The sequence below is a fragment of the Macrobrachium nipponense genome, chromosome 33 (assembly GCF_015104395.2).
Source record: "Macrobrachium nipponense isolate FS-2020 chromosome 33, ASM1510439v2, whole genome shotgun sequence".
Lineage (NCBI taxonomy): Eukaryota > Metazoa > Arthropoda > Malacostraca > Decapoda > Palaemonidae > Macrobrachium > Macrobrachium nipponense.
Window position 1 is genome coordinate 18904508 of NC_087219.1, and position 22178 is coordinate 18926685.

At 42.2% G+C, this 22178-nt stretch overlaps 1 protein-coding gene across 1 annotated transcript in view; it reads right to left on the reverse strand.

Moving 5' to 3' along the window:
- LOC135202995 (protein yippee-like 5) overlaps nucleotides 1-22178 on the reverse strand; it is a 74149-nt gene that overhangs the window by 12384 nt on the left and 39587 nt on the right. Inside the window, exons 2-3 of the mRNA XM_064232540.1 lie at nucleotides 15913-16093; nucleotides 15571-15687 (exon numbers count right to left, since the gene is read on the reverse strand). Coding sequence (XP_064088610.1) covers nucleotides 15571-15687; nucleotides 15913-16073 — 278 coding nt within the window. The 5' untranslated portion in view covers nucleotides 16074-16093. The remainder of the gene's footprint in view (nucleotides 1-15570; nucleotides 15688-15912; nucleotides 16094-22178) is intronic.

The following is a 22178-nucleotide window of genomic DNA, read 5'->3' on the forward strand; positions in this document are numbered from 1 at the left end:
TCTCTCAAAAAAAGAAAAAATATATAGAACATACAAGGTTAGAATTCAATTCAAGAAATTACGAACTGGAAGATTTAATTTCATGAATAGGATTCCCCCAGATTGGATAACGGTATTCAGACAAAATCTATAATAATTTTAGATTCAAGATACACAAATTAGTTCATCACCTTGATCCAAAAAAAAAAAAAAAAAAAAATACTCACAGAAATATGTGACTGGAACAAAAAGTATAAAGAGGATTGTGTAATGAACCTCTCAAACAAAGAACTGAACCATAATCTAAAACTCACTTTTTAGACTATGGATTATCATATTCGATTACGGATAACATCTCATGTACGAACATCATCTCAGAAATAAGCAAACTTGAAAAGGAAAAACACAATTGTACTTTTTTTTATATAAAAAAAAAGTGAATTTTCCAAAAAGGTTTATAGATGCAATTCATATAACAAAGAAAGATAAAAGTGTAAGCATTACTAAAGCTGATAAATCCAATACTACTAGTTTTGTAATAATGGATAGAAAGAATTAGCATATTGAAAAAAAAATAGAAAATTTATTACCTGACTCTAGCAATTAAAAAACTTAAGAACGATGCCTTAGCAGATGTCATAAAAAGTTTCAATGCAAAAATTAGTTATACTAAAAGATTTCTGATCCAATTAAAGTTACACTAAAAGATTTCGGGTCTACAAAAGAGAACATGACGACGATTGGCACATCCCTACCTTACAAGTATGGATTAATCAAAACCCATATTATCAGCTTAATTACTTCTATTAGTTATAGAATGTCTAAAAAGTATTTAGTTAAATTACTATCACCCATCTTATGTACAATTTCAAACTCTATTTTATAAAATTCTGTTGATTTCTGTTCTAGACTGTCCCGTATTCAATTATCCAATACATACAGATAAACTAACTAGTTTTCATAGGACATCTTCATTTATTAAAGTACCTATTGATGACTTACTTCTATATCAACATTTAGATTTGTATAATTTAGAATTACCTAGCAATGTCATTATTAAATTGATAAACCTTAGTATTAAAAAATTGTAAATTCACCTTCAATGGTAACTTCTATGAACAAATATTTGGCATGGCAATGGATAACCCCTTTCACCCCTTCTTTCTAATATCTAAATGGCATTTTTTGAGACTAGGTTTATTCCAAAATCTTTTCTCTAAGATTTTTTTATTGTTTTTTTAATTGTAAAAGACAATATAAATATACTTGATTTTCCTGAATACAATTAATAATTGTGTATCTTCCATAAAATTCACAACAGAACATGAAGAAAATAATTGTATCCCATTTCTAGATGTCTTACTTTTCAGAAATAATACTAATTTTTGTTTTAAAGTATACAGGAAACCAACAAATAATTTGTCATATACAGTACTAATTTTATTCAAACCATGTTAAACAAATTAAGATATCAACATTTACTAGTACATATGTATCTTGGAGTACTTAGAATTTGTATGCAGTCTTGAATTTTTTGGCAATGAGTTTAAAATTATGTACAAAATAGGAGATTCATTGTTTTCCTTCATATTTTTTGAAACTGTGTAAAAGTTAACACAGAACTTAAGAATATTTTCTGTCTACCTTTTCAGCCCAATTTTATATCTGCAATGGTGATTCTAAAAACTACTGATATCAATTTAGTATTTAAATATAACAATACTTTAAGAAATATGTTAATTAAGAATAGGCCATCCACTTCCAACAATACTGTACACATTATATCTTATAAAGATTATAATAAGATTTATATTGGCAAAAACAAAACAAAAAGAAATAGTATGCTCTTTCAAGAGGCCTAACAAACAATGGCATTTCAGGTTATTGGCATAAGACAGGCCAAGCCATTAACTGGGATAACTCATTTACAATCAGCAAGGGCAACGATTATAGAAAAGAAATCTTCCGGAAACGGTATGCATTGAAGCCACAGTCACCAGGAATATTAACCTCCACCCTGGTTTATCCCTTGATGCTCTTTCCCTGTCATTTCTGTTTGGAGAACATGCTGCCCGAATCAAGAAACTGCAACCCCATCCACCACTAATCAATTTTGTATATAAAGCTTTTATAAACTGCTTGTACGCCAGTCAGTGACCAGCTTCCACCTTGTATATGCAAGAGTTGCCAGATGTCACAAATTCTTTGCTTTACTATCTTTCATTGACTTAACTGGTTTTGCAGCTGGCACTAGAAGATTATCCTACTGCTAAGCTCGAAGATTTGTTCTGCGTATCAACAACTATATTTGTACTCCTTGTGAACTTGAAAATGTAGAATAAACTACAAAATTACTTTCGTGTTACATTGAATATTACTGAACAGTGGGTTTTCTATTACTTTATCTGTTTAAAAGTGATATTTTTTAAGTTAATCTCTTAATGGCGAGACAAGTGTAAAATACACGTTAAGGTTAGCAATCAGTGTAAGAACTTGCGAGCTACACACCACAGTAATGCATATGAAATTAATGTTATCTACGGGACATCTTGAACATCCAATTGTAGGCTGTCCTGCAGGGTCTTTGTTACTTGACAGAATTTACCATTCATTCATAGGCTATACTGCCAAAGCATCTCATACACTAAGGTGATCTACAGTTTTATAGTATTTACAAAGCGAAAACCGATACACTTCAATGTGAAAAGCACAGAGGAATAAGACCGTTAGAGCACAGTCGGGGATTAAGGAGTGTAATACTGGAAGAAAGGTTCAAAGCCATTGTTAAAATTAACAACTGTCAGTTTGGCTTTACACTAAGGTGGGAATTCTGCAAGGCAATCTTGATGATGATGCAACTGCAAGATGTACCAAGTGGCCTGAGGTGTCAAGTTTTCTTTAGATAGCGCCGTAGCACCCTAACAGGACAAAGTAGCATCTCTTCCATATCATTACCAGCAAAGTCCTCTAGGGAGGGGATCGTGAAGGACTCGAACCTGGCGTCAGGGACCGAAGGGTTCTGAGTCTTCCCTACGAAATCCACTGCCAAGTTGCCCAATGGCTCACCAGGCACCTACCCACTTCTGGCAGCAGGTGAGGGGGTACACCGTCCCAAGCATTTCCCTCTCTTCCCCTTCTGCTTAGCCCCTTTCCTGAGAGAGGAGGAGGCTTGAGAAGCAGGCTGACGCTCACCTCTCAAAGCAAAAGAGGAAGGCTGGGTCTTTCCTCGCGCTACCCTCGACGGTACTGACGTCTTAGGAGTGGAGGAAGCGCTAGCTAAGCTCTGAGGCTTAGCCGCAGTTGGGCGAGACTGCCCAGAAGTCTTTGCCCTGCCTGGTGTACTAAGCGATCGCTGTCCTCAGCTCTACGCTTTTCCACCACAGCGTCCACCATCTCTCTGGAGAAGAGAGAGGAGGAACCCAGCAACGGTCCATTCCTCAGACCCAACGTTACTTCATGACTGACTGGCGGGGTTACGTGAGTCAGGACTGTGTCCCTTCTCCTCAAAACCAGGTTGGCCCACAGGTTGGCCATCTGGTGGGTGAGGTAGGTAATGACCCTACCTCCAGACTGGCAGAGTCTCCCGAATGCAAAGTCTTCCCCAGGAACTATAGCTCCCAAGGAGGCTGCGACTCTGGATACTGCGAAGGACCACAGATTCAGCCAGGAGACGGCCTGGAAAGCTGCCATGGCAGTGGATTCCAGGGCCGATGCCTCTTGCTGCGAGAACCAGAGGTTCTCTGACAGCAAGTGTTGAAGAGGCACTCCTGGAGTTAGGCGAGCTAACTCCGGATCAACCTGCTTGGTCAGCAACGGGTCTGTCGAATGCATGTAGAAATGCCGCTGATGAGGCAGAGGAGGGGGAAGTAGCTTGTCCCACCTGCTGGCCCTAAGTGAAGTCTCTTGTCCGGAGACAAGGGCGTCAACCTGGTCCAGCACTTCATCGGCCAAGGAAGATCGGGGGAGCCCCACTGATGCTCTGGGTTCCTTCTTAAGTCCCCAGAACGACTCTAACCTCAATGGACGGTCAGAGGGGGCAACCACCGATCCTTCCCCTAGGTCATTGTGCTGACGGATCAGCGCAATGACCTCTGCAAAGGACCTCTGTATCTCGGGGGTGACCGCGTCCTGAGGCAATGGACCGTCAGATTCATCCAGGCCGAGTACCTCCCGAGACATTCTTCCTTCTGGAGGAAGAACCTCGCTAGACCCCTCGTGGTCTCCTCTAACCACTTGAGCATATGATCTGCCCGGTCCCAAGACCGAACCAGGCTCATTAAGCTCTTGTGGCCAGACTGTAAGGAGCGCACTCCTCACGGTCATTCCTGTTCGCCTCGCTCCTCCTGGTGTAGCCCAAGGAGGTTGAAGGGACAGGTGAAGAAGACCTGACGCTCCTACCCTGCCTACCAGCAAATCCGGTAGGCTGGGAGGACTGCAGGCGATCGCCAACCCGCAGTGGTGATCAAGCTGCAGGCCTGGACCAGCGATCTCCCTGCGGAGAAGCGCTTGACCGAGGATGGTAGAAAGGGAAGTAGAAAGGGAAGAGGTGGCAGGAGACGAAGACAAAGACGACGACAATACCTTCCTCTTCTTCTTTGATTTCCTCTTCACCAACTTCCTCAGGACAGTAGACAGGTCTCCCATCCAGGCTGGAGCTGGGGCGGCTGCGGGGGCAACGGGGCCCAGCTCCACCTGGCCAGGAGAAACTGAAGGAGAGGCAGCACTTCCATGGGGAGGAACAGGGGCAGCAGGCATGGCGACAGCAACAGGTGGAAGATCCAGGGGCGAGCTCTTCGGGCACTTGAAGTCAAGCGGAGGGGAGGGGACAACAAAGCCTGGGGGAGGGGGTAAATACTCCCTCTTGGGTACGTACGGCAACAGGGCCTGCACTGCAGCCGTGGGGGTGACCATCGTCACGTGCTGGGTGTAGACTAGGCGAGGAGGAGCCGAGTACCCAGGGGTCAAGACCGTCATAGTCATCCTCGACTCCACCCCATGAGTAACCGGGGCTGCAGCCAAATGGAGGAGGAGTCCCTGGATACTTGGAGTGCCCGGAAGACTCAGCGAATGCCACACCTGCTGCAGGTCCCCACCCGCAGAGGCAGACACACCTGAAGAAGGAACAGTCGGGTTAATGGGGGGGGGGGGGGGTCCTCTTCGCTCAGCAGGAGAAAGATCCCCCCCGAGCAGACAGAAGACCCCGAGTACAACTCAAGGTCAGGATGTCTCTCTCCCTCCTCTGCACTCGACAGATCGAGTGAAGAGGCAGAGAGACATCCCCCTGAAGAGAGAGCCATACAGATACGAGGGGAGAGAAAAGACGACGACGTGTATGTCGCCAGAGGTGTCGGGGGAGAGCTTCTGACAACACCTTGACAGCTTTATGCGGCTTCTTCCTCTTCTCTACCGCTCCCACTGCTCCTGCGACCAAGAGACACAACAATCAGAAGTTAATATACGAGAGCAGTCACGCCCTCGGCACCTTGTGCAAAGGGCATGAGGATCCGCACTTTCACTAGAACAGAAAGCCCCACACTTCTGGCCTCCCACTCCAGGGCACACTCTCCGCTTGGATGGGGGGTGCGAAGGCTTATCCGAATCGTGGGATTGCATGATGATTGTGATGCAATACCACAAAAAACAAAAGAAATACTTACAGAAGCACACTCAAACACACTAGGATTCAGGCTGAAAGCCAAAAAGCACATTTACAATCTCACGACAGAGGCGGGCAGAGAGGTCAACACACGTCTGTACCCGACGGCGGTCGAAAGCAAAGTGGAATGTTTACATCCAGTCGGACAGGACTCCCGACCATCAGACAAGCAGTTATCGAACTACCTTGTCATTAAATCTTACGATCAGTCTAGCTGGTGCTGAAAGTAATTCCTTATGTAAAGGACCGATGGTTTGTATAACATGTCAAAACAGACAGTGCTGGACTACTGGTAAACAGGCATTATGTACTGTACTACTAATATAGCTCTTATGAACATTACTGCTCAGTGCGTGTGATATACTAGCCCTTAAACGCCAATTGGATGTATTAAACGTCGACGAAAATTTTCTGTTGGGTGCCGAATTGACGTACGAAGCGTCAAAGCCAAATAATTTTTATAAAATTCGCGGAAAAATAGTTATAGGCCTACTTGGCAAAAACTTTCGAATCACGCACCTTGAGGGATGCTGGAGTTCACGGATCAAGCTGTTTTGTTTACAATCGTTACCCAGGCGCGCAAGCGCGAATTTCTTTCTTCTCGCACTAAAAAGCATCAGCGACACATCTCAGAAATTATTTTGTCACTGACATAATTTTTGCACCATTTTATATTAGCCATTACATAAGAGTTTTATATGTGAAAATGTGTGCAATTTCATGTAGAACACAACAATAAACAACCCATGGTTGTAGCTTTCATCAGTTTAGAAATATTTTCACATAAATAACGATAAGTACCAAAATTTCAACCTTCGGTCCATTTGACTCGACCGAAATGGTAGAAAAACGCAATTGTAAGCTAAAACTCTTATATTCTAGTAATATTCAATCATTTCCCTTCACTTTACAACAAATTGGAAGTCTGTAGCACAATATTTCGATTTATGGTGAATTTATGAAAAAAACTTTTTCCATACGTCCGCGCGGTAACTTCCAAAAAAATCCGAAATTTTTTTGTCCGATCGTCGTAATGTTTGCAGAGTTTTATATTAACCTTTACATAAAGTTATATATATGTAAATGTGTGCAATTTCCTGTAGAATACAACAAAAAACAACCCATGGTTGTAGCTTTTCTCAGTTTTGAATTATTTTCATATAAATAACGATAGGTGCCAAAATTTCAACCTTCGGTCAACTTTGACTCAACCGAAATGGTCGAAAAACGCAATTGTAAGCTAAAACTCTTACATTCTAGTAATACTCAATCATTTATCTTCATTTTGCAACAAATTGGAAGTCTCTAGCACAATATTTTGATTTATGGTAAATTTTAGAAAAAAAACTTTTTGCTACGTCCGCGTGGTAACTGCCAAAAAAATCATAAATTTTTTCGTCTGATTGTCGTAATGTTTGCGCAGTTTTATATTAGCCGTTACATAAAGTTTTATATATGAAAATGTGCGCAATTTCTTGTAGAATACAACAAAAAACAGCCCATGGTTGTAGCTTTTCTCAGTTTTGAATTATTTTCATATAAATAACAATAAGTATCCAAAATATCAACCTTCGGTCAAATTTGACTCGACCGAAATGGTCGAAAAACGCAATTGTAAGCTAAAACTCTTACATTCTAGTAATATTCAATCATTTACCTTTATTTTGCAACAAATTGGAAGTCTCTAGCACAATATTTTGATTTATGGTGAATTTATGAAAAAAATGATATTGTTATGTTACAATAAAGTTTCATACATACTTACCTGGCAGATATATACATAGCTAAGACTCCGTCGTCCCCGACAGAAATTCAAATTTCGCGCCACTCGCTACAGGTAGGTCAGGTGATCTACCGGCCTGCCCTGGGTGGCAGGACTAGGAACCATCCCCGTTTTCTATCATATTTTCTCTCTTCCACCTGTCTCCTGCGGGGAGGCTGGGTGGGCCTTTAATTGTATATATCTGCCAGGTAAGTATGTATGAAACTTTATTGTAACATAACAATATCATTTTCATACAATCAACTTACCTGTCAGATATATACATAGCTGATTGGCACCCTTCGGTGGAGGGTAAGAGACAGCTTCTATATGGAATAGACAGGTAAACAACATATGTTGTAGGTATAAATACCTTGGTTCCTACCTGATAGGTGGTAGAGACTTCGTGGGTGTTTGCCCAGTAGTCTGCATCACCTCAAGAAACTTTAGCGAGATATATGATCTATGGCCAAGAGTTCTTGTGGGTCTGCCGATGGGGTCTTATCCACTTACTCGGCAGAGCCTGAAAGGACTTTGTCAATGGGTGCTGATCCACTTATATGACAATACACCTTATGAAGGAGCACACAACCAATCCCGACCACCTGATCCTAACCATCTGTTAGAACTAAGGATTGTTCCGAGTTATCCCCGAACTCGTCACCACAACCGTAACTCAAAACCACTACGCACACATACATAATTTTCAAAAAAAATTATACTCAACTAATTGGATATGACAAGAATTCTCTTACTGAACAACATGGACGGCCGCCCGTGCTAGCCTAAGTCCTCCATTGTTCGAAGAGACTCCTGACCATATCCAAAAAGAAGAAAAGTATATACATTTAAGGATTGGTGTCGGCTCCCGTACCCAGAATCGTATCCGCCGATACGAAAGGACCTAGAGAAAAACATTTCTCATATGTCACACGCACGTCTTTCAAGTAATGAGATGCAAATACTGAGTTGCATCTCCAAAATGTCGTATCTATGATGTTTTTAAGCGACATATTCTTATGAAACGAGAGAGACGTCGCTATAGCTCTCACTTCATGAGCTTTTACCCTCAACAGTTGTAACTGTTCGTCAGGACAGGCCTTATGAGCGTCTGTAATGACGTTTCTTACAAAGAATGCCAGCGCATTTCTTGGAACATCAACGTCTTGTGGGGTCTTTTACCGCGCACCAAAGGACCTTGTCTAGAGCCTCCCATTTGATGTTTTCTCTGAAGGTAGAACTTCAGAGCTCTAACAGGGCATAGAGACCTCTCTGCTTCTCTGCCTACGAGACTCGACATGCCTTTGACTTCGAATGACTTAGGCCAGGGATTCGTAGGATTCTCGTTTTTCGCTAAAAACAGGGTCTTAAACGAGCAAATCGCTGAGTCTCCCTTGAATCCTACTTTATCCTGCAGAGCATGCAATTCACTAATTCTCTTTGCCGTAGCTAAAGATAAAAGGAATAAGCATTTTCGGGTAATGTCTCTAAACGATGCCCGATGAGGAGGTTCGAATCTTTCCGATGACAGATACTTTAGGACTACGTCTAGGTTCCAGTTCGGAGGTACTGGTTCCTTAGACTTTGAAGTCTCAAAAGACCTTATGAGATCGTGGAGATCTTTATTATCTGCCAGATCTAAACCTCTGTTCCTGAATACAGCCGAGAGCATACTTCTGTATCCCTTTATTGTGGATACGGCTAGATGAGATTTTTCTCTCAGGAATAGCAGGAAATCAGCAATTTCCGCTATAGAGGTAGTGGAGGAGGACAACTTCTTGGATCTACACCACCTTCTAAATACCTCCCACTTTGATTGGTATACTTTCGTAGTGGAGGTTCTGCGTGCTCTCGCGATCGCGCTTGCCACTTCGCGAGAAAAGCCTCTCGCTCTGACAAGTCTTTTGATAGTCGAAAGGCAGTCAGAGCGAGAGCGGGGAGGTTTTGGTGGTACCTCTTGAAGTGTGTTGTCTGAGAAGATCCATCCTTCTTGGTAGGGATCTTGGAAATCTACGATCCACTCTACCACCTCCGTGAACCATTCCTGGCCGGCCAAAGGGGGCTATTAACGTCATCCTCGTCTCTTTTGACGCCACAAACTTTCTCATTACTAACCCCAGGATTTTGAATGGGGGAAAAGCATATACGTCTACTCGAGACCAATTTAAGCAGGAAGGCGTCTACCATAAGAGCTCTTGGATCTTCCACGACCGAGCAAAAAACTGGGAGCCTTTTTGAAATGAATGTTGCGAGAGATCCACATGAGGAGTTCCCCACAGAGACCAGAGATCGAGACACACTTCCTCGTGTAGTGTCCATTCTGTATGAAGGACCTGGTTCCTCCTGCTGAGCCTGTCCGCCCTCACATTCCTTACTCCCCGTACGAACCTTGTCAGCAGGGAGATGTTTCTGTGAGACGTCCAAAGTAATAGGTCTCTCGTGAGCTCGTAAAGGAACGAGGAGTGCGTCCCTCCCTGTTTCCGAATGTAGGCAAGTGCTGTGGTGTTGTCCACGTTTACTTGCACTACCTTGTTTGACACCAGAGGTTCTAGGCTCTTCAAGGCCAGATGTACGGCGAAGAGCTCTTTGCAGTTTATGTGCCAAGACACCTGTGCTGGTTCCCAGGTGCCTGACACTTCCTCTGAGCCTAATGTCGCTCCCCAACCTCTCTCGACGCGTCGGAGAACAACACTAGGTCTGGGTTCTGTGTTCTTAGAGAGATCCCTTTGTTCTCTTCCAGAGGGAGCAACCACCACTGTAGGTGTGACTTTATCTCCACTGGAATGGGAAAAACGTCCGACAGTTGTCCGGTTTTTTCCAGCTCCAAGACCTCTTGAGGAAGAATTGAAGCGGACGTATATGAAGTCTTCTAGAGGGAAGAATTGTTCTAGCGAGGAAAGCGTCCCAGAAGGCTCAACCATTCCCTCGCCGACGTTTGTTGCTTCTCTAAGAAGAGAGAGACTATCCGCAAACCTTTTGCGATTCTCTCTTGCGAAGGAAAAACTCGAAACCCCGAGAATCCATCCGAATCCCCAGATAGACTAGGTCTTGTCTGGGGGTCATCTGAGACTTCTCGAGGTTCACAAGCAATCCCAACGCTTTGATTAAATCCAGAGTTAACTTTAGGTCCTCCAAGCACTGTCTCTCCGATCTGGCCCTGATGAAGCCGGGGGGAGTCGTCCAGATACATAGAGACATTCACTCCTTTGAGGTGAAGAAACCTCGCCACATTCTTCATCAGGCTTGTGAAGACCTGAGAGCTGTGGACAGGCCGAAACACAAGGCTCTGAACTGAAAGATCCTTCCCCCCGTCATGAAACGGAGGTACTTCTTCCGATGAAGGGTGGATCGGGGACGTGAAAGTAGGCGTCCTGGAGATCTAAAGACACCATCCAATCTCCCTGTCGTAATGACGCCATGACTGAAGCAGAAGTCTCCATGGAGAACTTCTCCTTCTGAACAAATTTGTTCAGAGAGCTGACGTCCAGTACTGGTCTCCTCCAGCCTCCCGAGGCTTTCGCCACCAGAAAAAGGCGATTGTAAAAACCCCGGGGAGTGTTGATCCCGTACCAATTCTATCGCTCTCTTGTCCCACATTTGTTCCACCATCGATCGAAGAGTATCCCTCAGCACAGGATCCTTGTATTTGGCTGATAGTTCCCTTGGTATTGACGTTAGGGGAGGAGTGTTCAGGAAAGGGATACGATATCCCCTCCTTAAGATCGCCAAAGATGACGCGTCTGCATTTATCAGTGTCCAGGCTTCCACAAATCCCAGGAGCCTGGCACCTACTGGTGCTTGGAGGAGAGAATCTTCATTTTCCCTTCTTAAAGGGACGAAAAGCAGATCTACCTCTCTTCTCTGGAGCCTTCCTCCTTGTGGAAGGTCTGGAGGTCGGACCACCTCGAAAGGGCTGCACCGTTGTACTGGGTCCTTTCTTGTCCGATGCAGCAACAGGTTTCTTCTTTCTTGCTGACTGCGTCAGCAGATCCTGAGTTGCCTTCTTAGTTAAAGAATGCGCAATGTCCTTTACTAACTGAGAAGGGAAACAAAAAGTCAGATAGAGGCGCATATAGAAGTGCTGCTCTCTGAGCATGTGAGCTGCCTTTGTTAAGAAGGCGCCAATATACAGTCCTTTTCTTTAAAAGACCTGCCCCAAACAAAGAGGAGATTTCAAAAGATCCATCCTGTACCGCCTTGTCAATACAAGACAATATGCATAACAGGGCTTCAGGTTCGATTCCTTCCGAATCATGGGCTTTCTTGGACATCACCCCAATGGGGACCAATCTAAGAAGTTAAAAACTTCCAATACACGAAAGAGTCCCTTGAGGAGATGATCCAGTTCCGAAATTCCCCACGTAATCCGTGCAGAATTGAGACTTTGACGCCGTGAAGCGTCAACCAAAGTCGCAAAAAATCTGTTTTCTGGTTGTAGAAGGGAGAGCAATACCCATTTATTCTCTCCCGTCTGATACAAATGCCTCTTTTCCCAGCTAATCTTGCTGGAGGCATGCAGAAGACTGTCTTCACTAAGTCTTTCTTAGACTTCATCCATGAGTTCTAAGGAATGTAATGCTCTCTTCATCGATATGGTGGGTTTCATTTTGAGAAAAGACGAAGGCTTCTTCGTCTTAGCACTGGAAAAGAGCGAGCGCGGAGAAGGAGGAGCGGCAGGCGTCAACTCGTCTCCCGTACTCCTCAAGAAGTAGGGTATCAACACCTTATAGTTAGACAGACCTTCTCTTCCACTATATTCGTCATCCGAGTTTTCCTCTAACTCGGGATCTACATGCGTTTCCGCTCTCCTTTCCGAACGTTCTTCTTCTTGAGGAGACAAACTCCTAATAGGAGAGGGGCTAAGGGAATGATAATCCTTCCTCTTTCCCGCTCTAATAGTCTTGGAAGGCGTCATAAGCTTCGGCTTCTCTAGAATTTTAGAAGACGCCTCACGCTTACATGACGCTTCCCGTTCGCCAAGCGTCATGGATGACGTCTTTTGCTGACGTCTCGATGACGCTTCCGCGCTTGGAAGACGCTCCGCTCTCCAAAGGCGTCCTACTTGGCGTCATAATATTGGACGGAGCGTCATGTCTATGCTCCGCTTCCAATGACGCTTCGCGTCTAAAAGACGTCTTACGTCTCTCTGGCGTTACGAAACTCTCGTAAGCACCTGTTCTCGCTCTCGAACTAGACGCTTCTGTAAGACGTTTAGCCGTTTCCCATCTGTATGACGCTTCTCGTTGAACAGGTGAGAGAGGACGAGACTTCTTAATTGGAAGCGTCACGTCCTTCCGACGTGGCGCTAAACTCCCAACTAGAGATGACAGTTGCTCTTGAACTGCCATAATGATCTTTCTTGACGTTTCTCTCACGTCCAGTGCATGACGTCTTTCGTCATCACTTGGGGAGAAGGAAAGGAAAGGGTACTTCCGCGTACACTTCAGGTGCGCTGACGCCCCCTTCGCTTTCTTACTAGAAGACGGAGCGTCATCTGAGAAAACGCTCTGGACTAGAATCTATGTCAGGCTTCATATGACGCTTCAGCGGTCCTCGACAAGTTCGATTCCTTCCACCCTCGTTTAGGTGAGGGAGAGGGAGACGAGAAACACTCGCGAAGGACGCTTTTTTCTATAGCGCCCTTGAGCCGCCTGCCACGAAGCAGAGCTAGCTGAAGGGACGTCTGACCGTTGGGGATTCCCCACAACCTCCTTAAGGCTTTCGACTTTTTTCCTTCTCCTCGGGCTTGTGAGCTTGGAAGAGGTCTAGGCCTGGGAGCGTCGCAGGGACAATCAAACGCCCCCTCCACAACACTGAGAACTCACTTCAGGTAATGCTCACTTTCACTAAGCCTTACCTTTGAAGTCAGCCATCTTGGACTTCATGTCTCTAATTGTAGCTTTCAGATTGGCGATTTCCGATGCCGAATCCGAAAAAGCACTCTGAGAATGAGATACATAGGGAGAATCTACATCAGTAGGATTAGAATTATCAGTGAAAGGCTCAATAGGCCTTGAACTCACGCCTTTCAATCGTCTAATTCTATCCCTCTCTAACTTCTTCAAATAAGAAGTCAAAGTCTTCCACTCTCTGCAATTCAATCCCTCGCATTCCTTACAAGTATTATAGCAGAACACTGAAAACCCCCTACATTTACGGCATACAGTGTTGAGGATCCACCGAAGCTTTCGGTATCCTCACCCTGCAGCCTACATTCACACACATTCTCACACTCACATTAGAATCAGACATACTGAGAAAAATCCAAAAGAGTTATTCCAAAAACAGTCCACTGTAGCGAATGCAAAAACACGATCCAAATACGTCACCAAAAAGCCGAAAAAACGATGATCAAAGGATGAAAAATGAATCTAAGGTCAGGAGGTAATAACAACAATGTTGATACCACCGGCGACAGAGAAAATATGATAGAAAACGGGGATGGTTCCTAGTCCTGCCACCCAGGGCAGGCCGGTAGATCACCTGACCTACCTGTAGACGAGTGGCGCGAAATTTGAATTTTCTGTCGGGGACGACGGAGTCTTAGCTATGTATATATCTGACAGGTAAGTTGATTGTATGAAAAAATATTTTCCTTACGTCCGCGAGGTAACTCTTCTGAAAAAAAATCAGAAATTTTTTCATCCAATTGACGTAATGTTTGCACCATTTTATATTAGCCGTTACATAAAGTTTTATATATGAAAATGTGTGCAATTTCATGTAGAATACAACAAAAACAACCCATGGTTATAGCTTTTATCAGTTTTGAAATATTTTCATATAAATAACGATAGTGCCAAAATTTCAACCTTTGGTCAACTTTGACTCGACCTAAATGGTAAAAAAACACAATTGTAAGCTAAAACTATTACATTCTAGTAATATTCAATCATTTACCTTTATTTTGCAGCAAATTGGAAGTCTCTAGCACAATATTTCCATTTATGGTGATTTATGAAAAAAACATTTTCCTCATGTCCGCGCGGTAACTTCCGAAAAAATCATAAATTTTTTTAGTCCGATTATAGTAATGTTTGCACCATTTTAAATTAGCTGTTACATAAAGTTTTATATGGGAAAATGTGCACAATTTCATGTAGAATACAACAACAAACAACCCATAGTTGTAGCTTCTATCAGTTTTGAAATATTTTCATATAAATAACAATAAATAGAAAAAATTCTACCTTCGGTCAACTTTAACTCGACTGAAATGGTCGAAAACTGCAATTGTAAGCTACAACACTTACAGTCTAGTAATATTCAATTAATTACCTCAATTTTGCAAGGAACAGGAAGTCTTTAAGTACAATATTTCAATTTATGGTGAATTTTTGAAAACAGCTTTTTTTACGTCCACACGTTACAAATTCATGCATCATATTGTGATAATATTTTCTCTGTGTTGCTTTGATTGTTTTACAATTTGTTATATACCAAAATCATCGCAATTTAGTGTACAATACAACATAAAAATAATTAACTCATTAGCATCAACTGTTTTGCTCATAGCACGAATTGTATACAATTATATATGAAATTTTTTTTGCGCTGTCATATATTCCAATATTTATATATGATAATGATATTTTTTTTCAATTTCTGATGGTTGCTTACTAAACTTCAGGCAATGACAAAAAAAGGAGCCATAAATGAACTCTTAATCTTGAAAATTAAGCGTGCTGTGATTTTTTGAAAAAAAATTTTTTGCCGCTTCGGCGCTCACTCGCGAATGCCGCCAGCATACGGGAGACACTTTTGGAAATACCGGCTCAGCGTTCAAGGGCTAGTTGATTACAAGAAAATGGAGATTTTAAATTGAAACTACAAAATGACATGATTTATGGCTGAGTATTGGGAAGATGTAGACAGCACCTAAAAAATTAGGTTCATGACAATGAGTATGATGGGGTTGGGCAAATGAGAAATGTAGGAGGGAGGGGGGCAGTCCAGAAAGGAACTTGGAGCAGAGAGGAATCCTTTGATGTCTAACTCCTTATCAAGAAATGTTAACATAAAAATGGTAAGAATAATGATCCATTGGCCTTTGGACAAAATATGATAAATAACATTAGCTAGAAAATAGTGCCTTTAAAAGAATGCTTGTTGTAGTTGGATAGGAATAAAAATAATTGTTAATAATAATATAGTCTTACAGCTAAATATTTACCTTTGATTTTCCTCTGTGGCAAATTCATATATCCACCCCAATTTTGCATTGCAGTTTTTACAAGATACATCCCGCACCATGTGTCTTCCAGTCAACATAACACGGTCTTGTACTTCACTGGAGAGAAAGAATAAGTTCTTTGTTTTATACTGATCATCAAATACAAAGAAACTAAGAAGGAATAAGTACAAAGGGGATCTTTTCACAGGAGAGTATCATACAAAACTAAACCAATCAGAGCATACTGCAATGAAAAATAATACTGAACAATAAAGTATGTTTAATAGTCATGCATCAAACACAAGATCCAAAATACCCAGAAAAAAAAAAAAGAATTCTTACCTGTATGTAAGATTGACTACTCTCTTAAACAAGAATGCTCTGCCTGTGGCACCAGTAAATCGGGTTGAGATCAGTTCTGTGCGATTTGTCAAAATTGTGTAACAAGTGGCACATGAAAATAGCCTTGTCCCTCCAATGTGTTCCAAGAAAATTCGCCCCATCTTGCAAATGAATGCGAGTTCTATTTGAAGAAAGAAAACAGTAATTTAAGTTGCTTAATCTATATAAAAGTAAGGGTTCCTTAAATACTAAAAAAAATTTCTAAATTATATTTATCAGAGACAGTTAATTCACAGATTGCTTAAATACTAAAACAAAATATTCTAAATTATATTTATCAGAGACAATTAATTCACAGATTGCTAGATTTATTTGACAGTGCTCCATCATTTAACTACCAATTTCATAGAGACTCATTTTACAGGTAGTAGAAAATATTGCCTTACACCTCCTGTGAGTGGCTTCATTAATATTTTTTGCATCTTAGTACTATTAGACTTGCAACAATTATTTTTGCAGACATCACATCAATAAATCTTTTAATAGGCACTACAGATCATTAGAAAATTAGGTAGGAACTTGTGTTATCAAGTTCATGTTTTGTAAACAGTAATTGCTACAAGCAAGCTGTAAGATTTTATAATAAAAGTAACAGGGAGCCAAAATTACCTAAGAACACCCTATGTTTAACATGCTTTATCAGCTTTGATTCCACCAAATCATTATTTAAAATATTAAATGTAAATTTAATATTTTCATATATTAACTATGAAAAACATTCTTGTCCACACCAGAGGAACAACATTGTTTACAAAAATCTCACATATAGACTGTGATTTATTTAACTGGGAAAAACAAGTCACGTATTAAGCATCAGCATAAATCAACACAGATATTGTTAGAACTAATCAAATGAATAATGCTCTTTTTGTATACTTAAGAATTAATTGATCCAATAGTAGTTTTGTTAACAAAACTCTCAAACAGTCTGCATCAACAAAGCTAACATAAGAGAATAACATTGAGCCCAGGTCTTAGACTCTTGACTCCAATTTGCACAAGAAAATTTAAGGAAAACTTTATAAAAGAAACTTGAAAATAAGAAATCACTGTTAATGAACTCTGGCTTTCCTTGGTTTATCCAGTTACCCGAGACAATCCTAGACAGTTGCTCCTGATCTGAACACCTGCCTCAAAAGTAACGACCTCTGCACGAAATAAAATTACCACATATAATAACCCTGTTTCTCATATGTTATTTGCAAAACCAAGTTTCCTTTGTAATATGTTATTGTCATGATACAATAAAGTTTTATGCATACTTACCTGGCAGATATATACGTACTTAGCTATAGACTCCGTCGTCCCCGATAGAAATTCGAATTTCGCGGCACACTCTACAGGTAGGTCAGGTGATCTACCGCCCCGCCGCTGGTGGCGGGAATAGGGATCATTCCCGTTTTCTAAGACAGATTTTCTCTTCCACCTGTCTCCTGAGGGGAGGTCGGGTGGGCCATACACCGTATATATCTGCCAGGTAAGTTTGCATAAAACTTTATTGTATCATGACAATAACATTTTTATGCATTCAACTTACCTGTCAGATATATACTTAGCTGATTGGCAACTTTGGCGGAGGGTAAGAGACAGCTAATTTACTGAAATAGACAGGAAACAACATATGTTGTAGGTAATAAAATTAAAAACCTTGATTCCTACCTGTGTTAGCGAAAGACTTCATGGCTACTGCCTAGGAGCCCGTATCGCTTCAAGAGCCTCAGCGAGGTAAGTGACCTCATGCTAAGAGTTCTTGATGGTCTGTTACAGGGGTCTTACCCACTTATGCTTCAGAACCTTAGGATCTTTGTCAATGGGGTCCTATCCACTTACATGACAAAACACCTTGCCTATTGGCATGATCATAGAGCACGACACTAATCCCGATCACCTGATCCTAATTGGGGTTAGTACTAAGATTGAAAGGAGTCATTCCCGAACATCCTTTCAAGCAACCCACAACTCAACAACAATATTAAAAGTAATTATTAAAAATATAAAAACAAAATTAAGGAGCAGCGTCTGCTCCATTTCCCAGCATAGTATCCGCTGATACATAAGGTCCAAGAGAAAAACATTTATCGAATGTTACTCTAACATCCTTTAAATAGTGGGATGCAAATACTGAATTGCACCTCCAAACCTCCAAGTTACTTGCTAAACAAAAAATGTTTCTCATGGACATATTCTTCGTAAAAGAAAGGGAAGTTGCTACAGCCCGGACTTCGTGAGCTTTTACTCTCAGCAGCTTTAAGAGTTCTCTTGGCAATTCCTGTGAGCTTCGTTAATACATTTCTGACAAGAACGCCAGTGCGTTCTTTGACATAGGTCTTTGGGGTTTCTTACCGAACACCAAAGACTTTGTCAACATCCTGAAGCTGTGTTTTCTTTTTTAAATAGAATTTTAAGGTCCTGACTGGGCAAAGGGACCGATCCAACTCTCTACCTACCATAGAGAAGAGAGTCCCTTGACTTCAAAACTTCTAGGCCAAGGTTTAGAAGGGTTTTCATTCTTTGCTAGGAAAAAGATCCTGGAAAGAAATAACAGCCGAGTCTTTTTTAAACCCGACCCGAGAGTCCAAAGCATGCAATTCCACTGATCCTCTTAGCAGTTGCGAGAGCCAACAGGAATATGCATTTGCTAGTAAGATCTCTGAATGAGATTTTATCTAGAGGTTCGAACCTGTCCGAAAATGATATTGTTATGTTACAATAAAGTTTCATACATACTTACCTGGCAGATATATACATAGCTAAGACTCCGTCGTCCTGACAGAAATTCAAATTTCGCGCCACTCGCTACAGGTAGGTCAGGTGATCTACCGCCTGCCCTGGGCGGCAGGACTAGGAACCATCCCGTTTTCTATCATATTTTCTCTCTTCCACCTGTCCTCCTGCGGGAGGCTGGGTGGGCCTTTATTGTATATATCTGCCAGGTAAGTATGTATGAACTTTATTGTATCATAACATATCATTTTCATACAATCAACTTACCTGTCAGATATATACATAGCTGATTGGCACCCTTCGGTGGAGGGTAAGAGACAGCTACTATATGGAATAGACAGGTAAACAACATATGTTGTAGGTATAAATAAAACCTTGGTTCCTACCTGATAGGTGTAGACTTCGTGGTGTTTGCCCAGTAGTCTGCATCACCTCAAGAAACTTTAGCGAGATATATGATCTATGGCCAAGAGTTCTTGTGGGTCTGCCGATGGGGTCTTATCCCGCTTACTTGGCAGAGCCTGAAAGGACTTTGTCAATGGGTGCTGATCCACTTATATGACAATACACCTTATGAAGGAGCACACAACCAATCCCGACCACCTGATCCTAACCATATGTTAGAACTAAGGATTGTTCCGAGTTATCCCCGAACTCGTCACAACCAACCGTAACTCCAAAACCACTACTCACACCATAACAAATTTTATTTCTAAAAAAAAAATTAATACTCATCTAAATTGTATACTATGACAAGATTCTCTTACTGAACAACATGAACGGCCGCCCGTGTCTAAACCAAGTCCTCCATTTTTGTTCGAAAGAGACTTCCAGAAACCATATCCGAAAAAAGAAGAAAAGTAGTTATACTTTTAAGGATTGGTGTCCGCTCCCAGTACCCCGAAAGATCGAATTCGGAATTTTCCGCCGACTACGAAAGGGACCTAGAAAAAGAAAAACACTTCTCATATGTCACACACGAACGTTCATTCAAGTAATGGAGATTGCAATACTGAGTTTTGTATCTCCAAAATGTCCGTATCTATGATTTTTTGTTTTTAAGCACGATAGTTCTTATGAACGAGATGGAGAACGTCTCTAACTTTGCTCTCACTTCATGAGCTTTAACTCATCAACAGTTCGTGAACTGTTCGTCCAACAGTTCCATGTCATGCGCGTACTGTAATGACCGTTCCTCACAACAGAATGGCCAGAAGCATTCTTGGACATCAGTCTTGTGGGGTCCTTTTACCTGCGCCCAAACCAAAGAACCTTGTCTAGAGCCTCCCATCTTGATGCTTTTCTCTGACTGTAAAACTTTAGCGCTCTTACAGGGCATAGAGCTCTTTCTGCTTCTCGTTCCTACTATACTCTATAATGCCTTTTGACTTTCAAATGACTTAGGCCAGGGATTTGAGGGTGATTCTCATTCTTAGCTAAAAAAGAAACAGTGTCTTAAACGATCAAATAGCCGAGTCTCCCTTGAAACCGCTACTTTATCTTGCAGGAGCGTGTAATTCACTAACTCTCTTTGCTGTAGCTAAAGATAATAGGTAATAGGCATTTTCTGGTGAGTGTCCTCGAAACGAAGCCTAGATGAGGAAGGTTAGGGGGGGGGGGGGGCGAATCTTTCAGAATGAAAGAAACTTGATGACCCGCTTCTAGGTTTTCCAGTTGCGGCAGGGACCGGTTTTCCTTCGACTTTGAAGTCTCAAATGACCTTATGAGATCGTGGAGATCTTTATTATCTGCCAGATCCTAATCCCTTTCCTATTCCTGAAAGAAGCCCGAGAGCATACTTCTGTTCCCTTTCCCTTTATTGGTGGATACAGCTAGATGATATTGCTCTCTCAGGAATAAAGGAAATCAGGCAATTTTCCGTTATAGAGGTAGTGGGGAGGAAGGAACTAACTTCTTATATCTATCACCACCTTGCTAAAACCTCCCCTTACTTTCGATTGAATTATCTTTCGTAGTGGAGGTTTCTGCGTGCTCTCGCGATCGCGCTTCGCCACTTGTCGCGAGAAAACCCCTCCTCGCTCTGAACGCGGTCTTTCGATAGTCGAAAGGCGAGTCAGAGCGATAGGCTGGGCGGTTTTGATGGTACCACCTTTCTTGAAGTTGTGGTTTGTCTGAGAAGATCCGTCCTTCTTGGTAGGGATCTGTTGGAAAGTTCTAACGATCCCACTCTACCACCATCCGTGAACCATATTCTTGGGTCCGGCCCAAAAGGGGGCTATCAATGTCATCCTGCGTCCTCCTTTCTTTTGGAAAACCGCCACAAACTTTTTTCAATTACTAATCCCAGGATTTTGATGGAGGTAAAAGCATATACGTTCTACTCGAGAACCCGATCTAGTCAGGAAAGGGCGTCTACCATAAAGAGCTCTTGGATTTTCCTTCCGCGACCGATCAAAAGACTGCCAAGTCCTTTTGGGAAATGAATGTGGCGAAGAGATTCCCACATTGAGGTGTCCCCCACATATACCCATAGATCTTGAACAACACTTCCTCGTGTAGGGTCCACTCTGTTAATGGGAAGGACCTGGTTCCTCCTGCTGAGTCTGTCCGCCCATCCCACATTCCCCTTTACTTACTCCCTGCACGAACCGCTTGTCGAAATGGGTAGATTTGTTCCTGTGAGACGTCCAAAGCAAAAGGCAAAAGGTCTCTCGTCAGTTCGTAAAGGAAGACAACGGGAGTTGAGTTCCCGTCCAACCCTGTTTTCGAATGTTAGGCAAGTGCGGTTGGTTGTTGTCCACGTTTACTTTGCACTACTTTTGTTCGAACACCAGGAGGTTCTAGACTCTTTCAAAGCCAGATTGCCCGGCGAAGAGCCTCTTTGCAGTTTATGTTGGCCATGTCACCTGTGGCTGGTTCCCCAGGTGCCTGACACCTCCTTCGAGCCTAATGTTGCTCCTCCCAACCCTTTGAAGAAAAAAGAAAAAAAAAAATCCGACGCGTCGGAGTAACAACACTAGGCTCGGGTTTCTTGTTGGGTCCTTAGAGAGATCCACCTTTCGTTCTCTCCAGAGGGGGTGCAACCACCATTTCCAGGTGCGATCTTATCATCCACTGGAATGGGAAAAGACGTCCGTAAAGTTGTCCAGTTTTCCAACTCCAAAGACGTTTCTTGAGGAAGAATTGAAAGCGGAGGGACGGTAAATGAAGTCTTCCTAGTGGGAAGAAACTGTTTGTCGAGCGAGGAAAGGGTCCCTAGAAGGCCTCCAATTCCATTCCCCACCGACGTATTTGTTGTTCCTTAAGAAGATAGATACCTAATCCACAAAGAACCCTTTTGCGATTCTCTCCTTGCGAAGGAAAATGCTCGAAAACCCCGTGAATCCATGCCGAATCCCCAGATAGACTAAAGTCCTGTCCTGGGGTTGTCAGCTGCGCCTTCCTCGAGGTTTCACGCAGCAATCCCAACGCTTTTTGATCAGATCTAAAGTTAACTTCAGTGTCCCCAACGCACTGGTCCT